The 16366-nt window shown below is 40.8% G+C and overlaps 1 protein-coding gene across 16 annotated transcripts in view; it reads right to left on the bottom strand.

Moving 5' to 3' along the window:
- The window catches only part of TRIM2 (tripartite motif containing 2), an 87128-nt gene that overhangs the window by 36265 nt on the left and 34497 nt on the right, over window positions 1-16366 (bottom strand). For 10 of the 16 annotated variants that reach the window (XM_015624872.3, XM_015624864.2, XM_015624867.3 and 7 more), the window contains one exon: window positions 1700-1881. In XM_015624872.3, coding sequence (XP_015480358.1) covers window positions 1700-1833 — 134 coding nt within the window. In that variant the 5' untranslated portion in view covers window positions 1834-1881. Of the gene's footprint in view, window positions 1-1699; window positions 1882-6421; window positions 7328-12793; window positions 12951-16366 lie in introns of those variants that run through there. The other 6 variants (XM_015624866.1, XM_015624879.1, XM_015624871.3 and 3 more) reach the window with 5 other exon arrangements.

Raw genomic sequence — 16366 nt, 5'->3', positions numbered from 1 at the left:
AACTTGTGTTTGTGGGTTTAGTGCTTCAGAGGTAAAACATGGTCCCAATAAAACCAAAGGAAACTTTTTCATTTATTTCAATTTGGAAAGTTATTTGGCAGATAGCCAAAGTCAACAGAGCTTTCTTTACAACACAGGGAACTACCTGCTGGGTTATCACATTTATGTTAAGGGGAGTTTTGGAGGAAAATTTTGTTTGCGTTTGATTGAGGGGGAGGGGGCAGTGTTGGGGTTTATACAAAAAAATTAATTTCACAGAGAATAAATCTGACACAAAAGTTCAGCAATCAACAATACACACAATATACAGCAGGCTGGCCTAGGTGAGACTTAATTCCACTTTTGGCCCTGAAATTGAAGTTAACACCTGGCTGGGCATGCAACTTATAGTTGCATGCAATATACCATATTCAGTATGGTCCTGTAAGCAGAAGAAGCTTTGCAGAACGCAGTTCTTAAGGGGAGCAGTGCTACACCAAATTCCTCATGGGATGCCAGCTGAGAAAGTGTGACCTCACACAACTCCACAGCTCTTATCCTTTTCCAAGGGTTTTGGTTGCACCACTCTTGATCTGCCCCTGGCAGCCCTCTTCCTGACCCCTCAGTAAGGGCTCCATGAAAGGGGAACTTAGGCTTTGCACATCAGCACTACACTGGAAGAGTTCTTCCAGCCTCTCTCCATAACCAGCCAAAGAGGATTACAGGGTAACCTTAGGTGTTACACATGAGCAGAAGTCAGGAAACTTAACACACGATGGTGAAAATCTCGTCTCACTGACTCCAGTAAGAGTTTCAGTGCTGCCTTTTTCAATACTGGGATTTCCTATTCTCCCACGAAAGACCAGTTCATCTGACACGGGCAGAAATCCATTGTTTTTCTTTCACCCTGTGCAAAGTTAGAGATTCACACCACGATTCTTGCTAAGAGGTGGAAATCTCCTAAATTAAATAAGTGTTCATGCCACATACCATTTATAAAAATTCTCCTGCCATTCAATATACAATCCAGAGTTGCATCCCATCATCAGATTAAGCTCTAACCACTAATTCTTCAGCTCACTTTTCTGCAGGTGCTCTATTTTCTCCACAATTTGATAGATAATGCAACATTAAGGTATCATTATGCATATTCAGTTCATTCAGCCGAATACAGTAAAAGGCAGGTTGCTGGTTTATCACATCTCTTGGCAGAGTTTTCCCACTTCAGTCAACCAAAATGCAGAATAACAAAGACATTTAATCTCAGGTTATTAATAATGTATATATCATGCCTAACCCTTTAACATTAAAGGATGGGATAATTACTTACTGGCTTAGTAAATCAACTAAGAATTTTTTCATTGTTTCTAATTATATAATAATCAAAATAAATTTGAGGCAATTAATTTGAGGTCCAAATTCTGGCTATCATCACCTTTCACACTGTAGTAACCGTATTCATTAGTTTAATTGGATTTACTTTTTGTTTACTCTTGCATAAAGGGAATATATTCCAAATATGCCACTGCTGTCTCTTCCTTCCTGCCTGCCACAAATGTGTTTTTCTACATCCCTGCCTCCCCAGCCTTGCCAGACTTTATCATGCCTTAACATAACATATACAAGTAAAGGGAAAAGTCCCTGTCCACTAAAGGATGCCTTGTCCTGTGCTTGCAGCACGACACAAATGCTGAGTTAGCAGCATGAGGAAAGGACTTACCTCTCACAGAAAGTGTGCAGGCAGGGAAGCACTTTGGGGTTCTTGTAACGGTCCAGGCATATGCTGCAAATCAGAAACTGCTTGTCAATCTGACGGACCACAGGACTTGGGATGTTGGAGCCTTCACTGGCCATCCTAGACCACTGACATATGGGTCCTGTTCCCTTCTACCCTGCACGCTGCTGGAGTGGGGAGGGGAAAAGAAGAAAAGAAGAAAAATGGCTTATAAACTCCATGAAATAACAAAATCATTGACTAATCCATTCATGTTTTATCCTGATGCAGGAATTCATATTTCCATATAAAACCAAAACAAGAAAGAATTAAACTTCAAAAATGGTTTATCACTGATGAGAGCCAGGGGAACAGTCAGCAACATCTACAACACTTCTGTCTGAGCATTCTGGAAAGGCATGCTGCCTCTGGACTGAAAGAGTTACAGGACTGTCTGGTTTTAAAGAAAACCCATGATAAAAACATTCTCGCGCCAATAGGTTCAGCCAGTGCTAACAAACATCGGATTTCTTACATCTACAGTACCGCTGGCAAAATGCTCAAACTGGAACTGCACCAGCCAGTCAAATGGCTGCATCACAGACAGAGTTTGAAAATGGTTCATCTAACAATTTTTTCCCCCTTTTTAGTGCCAGTATTGCCAAAACTAGGGTACATTTTGACTCCAGGAAGCCCCCAAGAAGGAAGCTCCAGAACCAGCCAGCCCCTGGGAAGGGAATGCTTAAATTCTGCATCACTAATAGGGATGAGGTAGGCAAAATGAAAATCCTCATGATAAAAAAAACAAAGCAAAGGAGAGACAAATGATAGCCACTGAGAATCAGCAATGGTAGGGTGAAGAATACATGAAGTTCATCCAAATAATAAATGCAATAAAAATGTCATTCTAGGCAGAACTAGTAGTAAGAATCGTGTTTCTAGGATTGAGGATTCTTCACAATCTGGCATATAAAGCATGAAATAAAAAGCTAAGAAAAAAGTCTACTAACTGTTAGAATTAAAATCGCAGGTTAAAGAGATGGCAGCAGGCTTGGAACGCCTCCTGTCCTGGAACAAGGCACAGGAGAGAAAAACGTAGGTTCTTTTCAGCTGGAGATACAGATTATAGCCAACAGAATAAATTGTGAAAAGAGAAGACAGAAGGAAAAGGAAGGAAGCAACCACAGAAAGAAGTAAACTGCCTGCTAAAATAATTTAGGAAAACCTGGCAAGCAGAGTCCCTGGCAGGGTGGCCCAGCAGGAACGCCTCTCCATCAGCATTTCTAGCAGGCTGAGGTGCCAGGAGGCGCAGGCGCGACTGTCGCAGCACTGAGCTCTGCCAGACCTCCCACACCCACAGCAGAACCACGAGCTGCCAGCCCAGCTGGGCTTCTTCTCTGCAGGTACACTCCTGAGGGGTCTAACTTCTTCCTAAACAATTTCCACCCCTTTTTAGTCACCCATTTCAGACAATTTGAGATCTAGCTTGAGGGCCGTTCAGGCTTTCCAAGACAGAAACAACAAGCCCTCTGGTGATCATGCTTAAAGGTCACTCAATTCCATAATTATTTGCGTGACCTGTGTAGCATTTTATTGTCAGTGTTACATTAGGTCTTCTTCCTGTGCTTCAATGAATGGCACACTAGTCTGTCAGAGCTGAACCCATGCTGCTCTCCCTGAGCTGTGCACTTAGCCATAGCGGTATGTTTTACTTACTACACTGAGCAAGGGGCTGTTTCTAGGGTAATGACAGTGATTATGGACCGTAAGTCAGCTGTGCTGGCTTCCCTGATAACAGGTTCCTGGGGCATCGCCTCTGTGTCAGCAAACAGAGCAGCATAAAGTTATTCACAGTTCAAATACCCAACAGCAGTAACTGACATTTAATTAGATGAAAAACGCTTATGGCAGACCCTTTTGTTTCCTTTTTTCCTAAGGAAGGGGAAACTGCAATGATAAAAAGTGCTCTAATACTCATAAAAATATCATGTTTGTTCATGACCCAAAAATGCATGATTTCAGGATTGATGATATTTGCATGTCTTTTTAATATTTTTAAAGATTTTTTTAAAAATTTCTTTCCCCATAGTAAGTTAAAATGTGAGTATTACATCAACTCAAATTATTTTTTCCTATTTAAATGCCATAAATCACCCAGATTAAACCTTAGGAGATCAATTAGCAAACCATGTTACTTTTAAAAAGCCTGAGTTAAAGGTGGCTTTACAAGAAATGAAACCAAAATATCTGGCTTTTACAAAACGGAGTAGAAAGACAATCAAATACCCATTAACATACTCATACACTTGGCAGCATAATATGCAGAACATGTTTCAAAAGGAAAATTCATTTCACCACTTACACAGCTGTGTTTGCCTCCCACTCTCCCTCCCCAAATTTTAGGGGCAGGGACCCAAACAGATCAGGGAAGATAATCAGAAGCAGGAAGATTTCTTATCAAAAGCATGGTTTCCAAATTGGACACACAAACATGTGTAATTTTTTTGTTATAAACTGTTACTGTTTTGTTATACTGGAAAAAGCTGTACTTAAGATATGAAAGAACTGGTCTCCAGTGAATGCTCCCTGTCATTTAACAGAAGAAAGTTCTCTAGCAACCAGGTATTTTCTGTATTTCATCTTTCCCTTATCAAACAAAGCTACGGCAGCAAATAGTGCTTAGAAAAGAAAATCTGCTGCTGGCTGAAAAAAAGAAATATTGATTTAACCTGTTTCTCATCTTAGTTTTTCACATTCCCCCAATGTCATTGCAAAATCAAGTAATTCCTAGCATTTCATACACAAATCTCATGCCAGCCACTTTATTTTTCAAATGCTCACGCTTTAAGCTTTGTCAATGAAAGAAACCATTAATGATTCAGAAATAAGTGCTTTTAATATTCTGTGTTTTGTCTGAAATGCAGCAGGCCATGACTGTCATTTATCCCCTGTGCTCACATAAATCAGATTTAATGCACCTGGAAATAGAATTTGATCTGATTTCAAGTTTTGGTCACTACCTGGTACAACAACTTCTTACACAAAAGGTCCCTTTAAAAAAACCTTTTAAGTATGGGATTTGCAGGATTCTGCAGACTCTCTAAGGCAACTCCACCTTTGATGTAATCTTGATGAATGTGATGAAACTATGAGAAGGATGATTTTTCCCATTTACTCAATGAAAGAAACTGTACAATCAATGACTACTTGAAGAAAATCTGGAGATTTTAGACAATGTTTTTTAATTTCACCACACAGTATTTTTTCTGATTTACTGGAATGATTGCAGCAACGTAAGTTTTTAATGTATTAGCAGTGGGAGAATTTGCAAAGTAACACAACTTTTACAAGAAAAATGTTCTTTTTTTTTTTTTTTTAAGTAGCCTCTTCTGATCTCAAAACCTGCCAGAGTGCTTTTCAAAGGTTCATTTTGTCTCACAATCAAAATAGAGCATCTGAAGCATGAGCTTTGAAAACAGGGCTATCCCTTCTCCATGTAGTTACACTTGGTAATTTAGACATGCAAAGCTAAAGGACTAAGAAACGTTGCACCAAACAAGACATAAACCCCCACCCATTTATCTGTAACACACACTCAAAACCAAATTCAGGTTCGCTAAAGCAAGTGCAGTAAAGGGTTCTGAAATGTACTCCCTTTGTCGCCCTTTTGAGGCTCAAGAATCTCTATTTTCGCAGCCACCCCAGAAACAGCAGTAGTCTTTTTCCTCCTGCTTGCAGATACGATTTTCATTTAAAATATACTAGACAGCAGAGAGGAGAAAACAATGGCTCTCTAAGCTAGTGGAAAGCTTTGCCCCGCTATGCATGCATGCCTTCAGGAAAGCCAGGGTGCGGCCCCACCCATATGAAAGGAACTTCCTATAGCACTGGAAAAGGGGGGAAAGAAAAAAAATCACATTAGGTATAGCAAATAACAGTTCCAGAAGAGTTGTTTCAGGTAGAGACATGTAATAGAAAAATGCACCCTTTTTACAGGTATCCTCAAACGAGCTCTGGAACTCCTGAAAATTCTCTATTAGTTTCCCAGCCGAGAAAAGACATTGGGGAATCAAGTAACTGTTCACTTCATAGGTTTTTATTCCTAAAAGAGTAGAATTCCGTGTTACTGATATACTGCTGTCTCTGAAACCCACCCAGCCAGAGCTGCAACTAGCCTGAAAGTACAGCCTGAGGAGAACAAATTGCTTGCAGCTTATTCATCCTCCTCTTATCAATGGCATTCACAACCTAGAGGGTCTATTCATGTACTATGAATGAATAGGTTTCCAATGGCAACCTTTCCAAAGGAACAGTTAGGCCTCCAGAGCCATAAGAAAGGGTGGGGAACCTCAATAATGTTGCTTCAAGGACTGGGAGAGCTGAGGCTTAAAAGTCCGTAAACAGATACATCACCTGTCCACAGTCTGTAGGAATAAAGAACAAATTCAAGCCATTTCCAGCAGCAGCCCCCAGATCAGCCAAGACAGAACACACTGAGCAAATCAGAACCGCCACACAGTCCACTTGTGTAAAAGGCTTGATAAGCTAAATTTGCATTCCTTTCTCTCCCACTCTTGCAATCAGCTTACTGCCTTGTTTAAAACACAGCAACCCTCTTCATTCTTACAGCATGCAGAAATGTAATGAACGATCAGGGGCCAAAACAGGAGCAACCCAGCAGCAGTCACCAGGAATAACACTGAGCAAACTTGAGCATTTCAGACCTACCCATCTTTGTAGAAAAATAGCTTAATCAGTGCAGTGCTGAGGATAAAATCCTTGCAGGGACGGAGCTGCAGTTCCGCAGTAATCCAAACGAACAAACCATCATCTGTTAATATTTCAAGCCTCACTCATGAAACTGTTAAGGAAACCCTATCACAGCACAATCATTATTAGAGGCACAAGAGATTTTGTGCTCTAAGGAATGACACTCCATTCCATGAAGAGGACAGGTGGAAAGAAAAATGGAAGAATAAGAGGAGGCCCAGTAAAGTCGTCATGAATTTTTTTTTTCTCCCTGGGTCATTTACAAGTGGGAGACCCCCTCAGGATTCAAACCAATCAATCTTTATTTAGCACATCCTTTTCTCACTCAGCCTGTGTAGAAAGACTGCAGCAAATGGTGCAAGGGATTGTGGGATGGGGATGCAGCAGAGAGCTGCAACCAGATTCGCTGGGTTATTTTTTTTTCCTCCCTACTCAGCAATCAGCTGTTCCGAGGCTCCGCGCAGGGCCATTGAATTTGGTCACCAGAATGTTATTACAGGATTAGCAGGCGGAGACAGCTACCACTGTGCATCTGGCATGTCAATGCAGCTAAGAAATACATATGCAAATATTACTGACAAATCGGAAAAAGGATTTAACTCCCAAGGAGAGAGTAAATATTACGTAACACCCATTACCAGGAGAGCAGCCAGAGATAAAATGAAAGCACTTTCGTTTATAAAGAAGATAAAGTTTAACACTTAATGATTCCACTCGGATTTTTCTGGGATTCTGGGTATTTCTAGGAACGTAATTCTTCCCTGCTCCAACTTTCAGAAGCAACAAAAGACCCCACAAGCACTCTTTGTTCTCTCTCCAGATGTTTAAAGCAGAAGCAAAGAGCCTCTCCGGAAAACTGTGCTACTGACACACAAACCAGCAGCAGCTTCGTCTACTACAGAGCCATATATCTGACCTGACTCAATCTCAAGTCAAATATTCAAGGCAGCAATCAGCAAACTCATATTAAAGGAATTTGAGAATCAAGGCTAGCAGACTGTTCAACTTTTCCATAAACATTAACGCAAAGGTGATTATCATAATTAATCTAATTTTTTTTTAAAATTCACAAATCAACTCTGATTTTACTAGGCTGTTACCAAAGAAATTAAAAAAGAAAAAATTGGTACCTGCTATTTTTCAGCTATGCAAAGAAGATTTTTAAAAAGATGTTTATGAATACACAGACACCACTGAAGTAAAGCAACATAGAATTAGCTTTGTCTTCCAGTATAACAGCTGGTGGGTTTTGCAAACAAGGTAGTGTTTGCATCTCTAAATACAGTGTATCTTTTCTTTTGAAAAAAACAAATCGTATGCAAGTATTTCAGCTGAGGCTAACAAAGCTTCCCACAAATAAAAGAACATAAAGCTCCATTTGCATAAAGAAGAAAACGTGTGGAGCTTAAATACTCTCTTTACTACCCTGACTTAATTAGGACAGATATACCTATTTTAGAAGTGCAAAATGCTGTCCCAAGCTCTTTAAGCATGGTTTCCAGAATATAATATTAATTTCATTCTTGAATTGATGAGTTAAATAGTATTATTAATCATTTAGTGTTACTGTAGAAATGTAATCTAAATTCCTGTTAAAAATACAAATTCTGCACACATCCTTTACTTTCCACTTGGTGATCATTTAGCCAGATCATTTCATGCAGATCTAGCCTGGTTTCCCTGGACAATGCCCACAGGGTGAAGGCATGTTGTAATCCAGTTTATAACCTGAAATGAAACATCAGGCAGCGTGTGTGCATGTATTAGAGTTTGGGGTGCCTGTGCCAAAATACCGCCCCTCTAACTCCCTTAACGTGTGCTGAACACAATCATAGAGAGAGAACAAGGTATGTTTCATTTTAGCCCCAACGTTCAGGAACAGCAGGCATCTGTACAGCAGGATTCACAGTTTAAAAGAAGGCCAGAGATTTCAGGCATGTTTTTGGAGAGGTGAGTTTTTTATCTTTGATTCAGGGAATTTTTTGGTTTTCTATTTAAACTGTCTGGGGAATCCCTATTCAAAGAACAAACAACAGATTTCACTCCCACAAGAAGAAGATCCAAGGCCTTTTGTTTCTGCCAGTGGAACAGGGACACTTAAAAAGAAAATCAAGTAAGAAAATTCACAAGTGGCACCCCCAGAATGAAGTGGAAGACTGTCGGACAGAAGCATGCAGACATCAGTTAGTTGTTTGCTTTCCCTTGCTCATTTCAAACACTGTATTTACATACAGTAAAACAGAATGACTGGTATTACTCAAATTACGATTTCCATGTACAGTCAGTAGCAAGGACTACAAACCCTTCAGAACTGATCCCATAACATACCTCATGGCCAAAGGAGACTGCTGGAGTCACAGCTGCAGCTACTCTCACAGGGCTGAGAAATACACCTCCAAACAAGAGATTCCTTCAAAATGCTGTTAGCTTACAACTAACTCTGAGAAGTTGCCTGCTAACAATGAGCTGATACTCCACAAATTATCCTGCTTCTTCAACAAAACAAAAACTTGCTACTGTGGCAAGAAAAATGAGACAAAAGGCATAGCATTTCCCTGAGATTTTCCCTGTTACATGTTGATATGTGGGTTTGTTCTCCTTAGCGAAGAGGAAGAGGTTTGAATCTTGCACTTTACCCCCACAGCAGTTACAACCAGACTCTTTCAAATAGGTTTATTGTATGTGTATGTCTTTTGTGCTGGGAGATGGGGGTGGGGGTGGTCATTATGTGCTTTGTTTTGTTTGTTGTTTTTCTGTTTTTATTTTAAAAAGAATAGGCTCTTTTCCTCAGAAAATTGCTGCATTTCACTGTTGCTGTTGACTTATCTGTGTCACTGCTGACTACTGAAGAAAGCTCCAGAGAAGAAAATACATAGTACATGCCATCTTCATAGTGCCATGGAAGAGTGATCTAAGCTTCTGATGTCATCCCCTGTAAATGTCCTGGGATTTGAATAACTTATTCTTCTCCCCGTTCCAAACACAACCTGAATTCATGTTCTTAGGGAGGCCATAAATAGTTAGCTACCAAAAAACCCTCACAGTTAACTTAGAGTTCATAGGTAGATATTGATACCTTCCCTAATATTAAATAAGTCATCCAAACACTCCAAGTTAAGATTAATGGTCTGCACTAAAGCCTATACTATAAACTGACTGAATGGAGAGTAGTCTAGCTCACCCTTCTGTACAAAAGTAATTTTAAGGTCAGCAGAAAAAAAAAATATTGGGTTAGTTCAAACTAAATGACCAGCTAATACAGGCCTGGCAATTAAGGCTGACACAAAAGTAAGAGATGTGAGAGACCAGAAATCAGTTACCCAAAGCCAACATGCTGGAAATGAGGATTAGTTTAGGAATACAAATATAGAATAGGATGGGCTGTTACAGCCATCACCCAGCTCCACACATCCCTAATTTGAACCTGGTGACAGGAGAGCAAGTGAAGTGAAACAACCAAGCTTTGTCATTGTGGAGCCATGCCCACACCAGGAATCAAGGTCCTTATGAGTCCTCATGAGCCGGTGGCCTTTACCTTTCCCCACTTTGGCTGTGCACCCATGCAGACCCAGCAGCTTCCAGAGAGTAAGTGCAATTTCCAGCCCTCACTCCACATCCTCCAATAGTGCAGGCTGTAGCTCACATCATCTGAGAAGAGCAACAGCTTCCTCCCATTTGGGTTTGTAGCCAGAGGGCATGTCTACCCCAAAAGGAGCTCTGCTAGGTTCTGGTTCCTTCCCACCAGCCACAGCCGTGAGCCATGGTCACTCCCTCATCTTATGATCCAGCAGAGCAAATGCTTTTTCCCAAAGCTTGTGACCCAATACAAGGGATTTGTCATAGCCTGGGAGGCAAACACCTTGAAAGGTTTGCCTAGGATGTAATGCTGGGTTGCTGGAAACTTTCCCAGCAGCCCAGCACCCATCCTCCTATGACTTTGCCACCATCTTCTATTTCCTTCTGCCTCTGCCTGGTTTAGCTTGCCAAGGTTGCGGCTTTTGCCGCACAACTGCAGCATGGCTGGGACAGCCTGGCCTCCCTGCTCAGCCAGCCTGAGCCTTGCTGGCAGGACTGCGCTTCCTGCCTCTCTCCACCACTGAAGTTGCAAGTCAGGCAGCACCAGACACAAACTGCTTTTCTCTCCTCCCTGTTATTCCTTCTCTCCCCGCTATTGGGTATCTGCCATTGAGGTGGCACTGCAGTCAACAGAAACAAGCTCAGTATTACGGCATTCTTTCCGCACAGCAATGGGCTCACCTTCAGTATCAGATGTGTGTCAGAAGCAGATATCATTAATTAGATTTTTTTAAAAAAAGGTTTCAGATGCTGAAGGCACAGGAATAACAGGAATAGAAGCCACTGCTACAAATTAAAGCCTTGCTTAATAGTTTTACATGTTTAATGATTCATTCTTTTTTCTTCCTCTTTTCTCCAGCATGTAATCAAAGCTTACAAAAGGGTGAGCCCCTGAAACATGGGTGGACCTCTTAAGACATCAACATACTAATGCTTTATACTCCAGTTTGTACAGGGAAAGTTATGACTGGCATCTAACACCCATTTATTCTCTCTCTTCATCCCCAGGACTTGTGCCTCTGCAGTACCCCTTCTCCATTCCCCTCTGGAGGTGAATAGTCCTGCTTCTATCCGCAGAGACCCCATCTCCCAGATGTCCTGTGCTTGGATGGAGAAGAGACCTGCTGGTGGCTTCACTGCACACACCAAGGGGCAAGTCTGGCAGGTTAGAGCTTCAATGATCACACAGTCATCACCAACTGAGAGGCTATTTGTCCGTCTCAGGTTTTCAGGACCTCATTTTGAGTCAGGGCCTTGCACAAGAAATTCCAAAACAGCTGGAACACACTAAATTTACTGCACATGCGAGGACAATGCATGAATGGGCATCCATGAATCTTCAACCAAATACGCCAAATTCTCAAAAATGAGATTTCAAAGAGAAGGGGTAGGAAATGAATGAAAAGGACACACCAAGGGAAATAACAGGTTAAAAGTATCAGGTTAAATTACAGCATCAGAACTGTAATTTAGGGCCCTTTCCATATTTAATAAAATGTCATATTCTCAGGTGAGCTCCTAAAAAAATCTGCAGTGAGGTATATTGAAGTAATTATTTCAGGGACTAGATGTTATTCAGCCATAAGTAAAAGAATTTTAAATTGTATATTTGCCATCCAAAGCAACGAGTCAGACATCTCCACTGAAAAAAACCTACCCTGCTGACTTATCACCCTTACAGTTGCACATTTTTGACTCTCCAGATCCACCTATTTTGTGAACACTGACAGATCTCTGTTCAGCCTTCACAGGTACACAGGCTCAAGTAAAACCAAGCTGAAGTGACAAATAATTAAAACTGCAAGTCAAAACATTGCTGCTTCCATAAACATCTGCTGTGAAATGCTACTTGAAATAAAAGTACTCCATGAAGATTCCATACTAATTACTGTTAACACTCCCAGGAGCAGGAAAATGGGGAATAGAGCAAAAAGAGGGAGGCTGATCAGGAATCCATTTGGAAAAAGGTCCCTTGTCTTTCCTATGTACTGTTAGATATAAGATATGCTGAAAAATGCTCAAGGCATTTTCTTCAGAGTTGCTGAGCAACAGAGAAAAAAAAAAATGCAAGCAGAAAATTCTCAATGCTTTTGGTACTGAACTATGTGGTGAAAACTGTAGAGACCATACCCTCTACTCACTCCTGAGACTGGATTTGCCCCACTGCATGTCCACTGAGTCTCTTCCTTTAGGAGAGGTAACAGACATCATGTGCTGGAGTTTAGTCACATTCTCTGATGACCACCAAAAAGTTCCTCTATTGTTTCCATTTAATACAGTAGGATTTTGGTGAACTAGCATGGAGTTCAAATCAGCAAGGGAGAAGGCAGCATTCAGCAATCACTACACGCCACGTAACTTCTTCACAAAATTAACTTAAGAGAGTGCCAACCCTTTAGAATGTTTTCTTGCAGCCTTCAAAACTCCCACTTCCCATCAAATATAGCATATGAAACACAAATTAGGAGGTAAAGAAACCCAAACCACCTTAGGTGTCTCACAGCAAGAAACAGGAGTTAAAAGAGTATTAAGAAAAGCAAAAATGGAGGTAGAAAGGAAAGGAATTATCATCCTCTTATCACAAAAAAACATACTGGGAAAAGGACTAAGAAGGAGGGAGAGAGCAGAGCCCCTCTCCAGCATGTGAATAGCCTGAAATCAGGTTCACATCATCTGTAATGCTTATATTGTTTAAAATACAAAATATTGGTTGCTGCACCTCCATATTTACCTTAGCTGCTGAACAGTACCCACCTCATTTTCTTGTCCACAGCCCAGCAGCGATGTTAACTTTTGTATCTGCCAAGGCTTCCTCTGAACCAAAATATCTTTCAAAAACACAGCAATATGTCTTAGCATGTATATTTCCTTGGGTTCACAGAAAACCTTGCTCAAGCGTTAAGTGGCAGGCAGAAGTTTACCCAGGCAGGCTCTTTATGTTGGCACAAGTGCAACGCTGAACTTTCACAGCAAGTAGGTAAACACATAGCTGTGTGCAGCAGGTTGTCTGGCAGCACCAGCAGTGGTGAGAAACAATGTCAGGACAACCTTGGCAAAAGGAGCTCTGTGGGTTTAACAATGGTTGTGGGCACAGGAGCTGAACAGACCAAACAACCATAGCAAAAAGCCCTCTACAGCTCTTGGTGGGAGCTTAAAGTGCTCAGAGCTCAAGCATGCCAGCAGTGACACTGTGTCCTCCACCTCCACACTCACAGGGACACTATTTGACTTCCCAGCAGTCAGCTCCAGCAGTTCAGAACTTGGAAACACCCAGTGGCTGAACTTCACCCAGTAAACATGTCCTTCCAGTCCTCAGCAAGGACACTCATTTGCTGATTGCATGCCAGCACTCCTATTTAAAGAACTGTTGTTATTGGAAGTATCTGAAACCTTTCTACAGCAGGGATTAAGTGCTCCCTGCACCTTGTACCCTGCCTGCAGAAATGCATCGATTCCCAGCATGTGCTTCCAGCAGAGTTTTACCACAGTCACAGTAACATGCTTTACCTGCAAACCCCATCAAATCCCTGCATGGGCAGATCTCCAGATAGTCCTGCTCAGCCCAGGTTTTACTCAGGCCTTCTCCCTGAGGTACAAGGTTTTGTGTACCTTTATTCTTCCTCTCCAAAAACAAATCTCCTAAGATTCCTCTTAGGCATCTCTTGCAGGTTCAGGTCAGATGCCCAAAGGTTCTTATGGGGCATTGCCAGGCTACTTTTAAGCAAATGCTCAGCTCTGATGTAGGTTAGAATTCTGCAAAAATTAAATTCTCAGGAGACCTTGTATGTACACTCCTGCATGAATATCAGTCTTTTCAACTGGCATCACAACTTAGGATGCAACAGCTAATGAAAGAGGAGTTAAGCAGAACCACTCATCTGAACAATTTTAAGACTCTCCCAAGCTGAACTGATTCATTTCTACATGAAAACACATCCATTTTACTTTACAGGAAAAGCAGTATATTTTGGTGTACATGAAAAGCAAATTACAGGACAGTATAGGAAACTGTAATAACTATGTGAATGCATCTGTCTGTTTAAACAACAAAAAAAAAAGCGCTTGGAAAAAAAACCCAACCTGGTATCAGGACAAATAACACAATATTGTCTTAAATTAACCACATTATCATTTGGAAGTGATAGCACCTGGAGACCTCTTTCAAGTACCAGAATCCTACTCTGATAGGCACCTGCTACAGCACACAAGTTCCTGCGCAAACATGGGTAGTCCATATCTTAAGGCCAACACAGTTACTGTTGCTATTTAACTGTATCTGTGACACTAAGTACTTCCTACACTACAAAGTAAGTTTTCATACCCAGCCATCAATTTAGATAAGAGAATCAATTAATATTTTCTTTGTAAAGAAAGAGGTGCAAGACAGTGGCTTATATAGCATGAAACTCTTGCAGTCAGGAATAACAGCAGCTCTTAGCATCCTCCTTCCTTTGCAAACTCTATGAGTGGATATAAGAACTGCCTGAGATTTAAGAAATTATCTTTGTGATGACTGTGACAAAATGCACCATTTTGTTACTGAAATAGATTATACATCATAAGAGATAAAACCCATGAGAGGTGTATGCAAAGTAACCAGATGTAAGGACTGATGTTACAAGTAATTGAGAAATCCTAGTGAAAAACAAGTTACAAACAGGGTATGGAGACAGCCCTACCTCAGGTACTACTGAACTTCTAACTCAGATTCCACAGTGAGTGGCTCTTAGGATGCATTTCAAATAACTTACATTATTTTGGAAGGTTGATGAAACGGTAGTCATTAGGTTTCTGGCAGGCAGAGTCTGCTGTCCTCTTGAATTACATTTTATTCACAATGTATTGTTTCATCACTATTTCTGTCTATTGCTTTTCACTATTCCTTTTTACTGGCCACAGAGGAGAAGCCTCTTTGTGGGTACCAGTAATGTGCTGGATAATTCTTCACCCTGTGAGCTGTGAAAACTGTTGTCCAGGATGCTACAGTTGCTAATATTTTACAGACATTCCATGAGAGTGGGACAAATTCAGGGTGAATAAATTGATTAACGACACCACCACTATCAGGAGCAGAACTGGAAGCACAAATCATTGGATATAGAAGATCATTCTGAAGAGTACCATGATATCTTTGATCCATTCTTGTGCTCTTCTGCTGGCTTCCACCATCAGCAACCATCCAAATTACAAGGCTAGGCTAGATTTGCTTTTGATTTGACCCAGACAAACCTTCAAATTACTCAGAGCAGACTTCACAGGAGCCACTCCCTTTTGGCATAGCTAATGAACCATGAATGGCTCTCCAGGGCTGCTTTTACCACTTTGCAAAGCTAGGCCACTTAGGGATGTCAGGTGAAATGAACCCCTCAGACATCTGCCTTATTACTCCACTGTTGCATGAGGAACACCACTCAGGGTCACAGAGTACCTTTAGCAGGTACACCCATTTCAAGTCATACAAACAAGACTCCCAATGATGAGGAATGACCAATCATCACCCCGAGCAGACAACCCTTTTATCATGAATACAATAATAACCTAGCACTTCTTTTCCTCCTTCCTCTTACCATTTCAAATTCACTTCATCCTTAAGGGAAAAAAAAAAAAAAAAAAAAAAAGGGACTTTCAGTGATACTTCCTTTTCCTGGTTTCTCTGCATAGGTACTCTGTATTATTAATGTATTAAGCAATGTCATAGACCTTGGGGAAATTATGCCTTGATCACTGTCCTGGTTCTTCTCATTTAAAAGCTGCCCACCTTCATCATCAGAGGTCCCTTCAGATGGCACACATCTTCAGAGCAAGCCTTCTGCAGGTGCACATCCCAGAGGTGAAACAATGATGGTTGTTCAGAGGATAAAGGCCACCATTCAGGAACATAGATAAAAACCCATCCCAAAAGTTACATATGGGAAGAAATCTTCCTGCTTTTACAATTAATTGTATTCAAGACTGTGTAATATGTCAGCTTCTAATAAGACAAAAATTTTAAACTGTGCCAATAGAGGAAATAGAACTACTCTTTTTTTTTTTCCAAATCCACCTTAATACACACAAACATTTTTGCATGATCTAATCTAGTCTGGTTTTTGAATAAGTTTTATACAATGGAATAGAAAATCTAATTAGAATGAGGGAGCTAAAGGATAAGGGGATTCTCTGCCTCCACAGAACCCGTGCAATTCTTATAGAACAATCCTCCAATACTTAATGTCTTCTTTTTCTGTGTAATAAAGGGTTGCACTTATCTCCACTGAGAGATTTTAAGTAAAGGATTATTTTTGTAAATGAATGAAAAATTATTTCTCTTTAGTTAGGAACTAAGTA

Source organism: Parus major, chromosome 4 (genome assembly GCF_001522545.3).
Source record: "Parus major isolate Abel chromosome 4, Parus_major1.1, whole genome shotgun sequence".
NCBI lineage: Eukaryota > Metazoa > Chordata > Aves > Passeriformes > Paridae > Parus > Parus major.
Note: the sequence above shows the minus strand (reverse complement) of the source record. Positions and strands in the feature narration are given on the sequence as shown.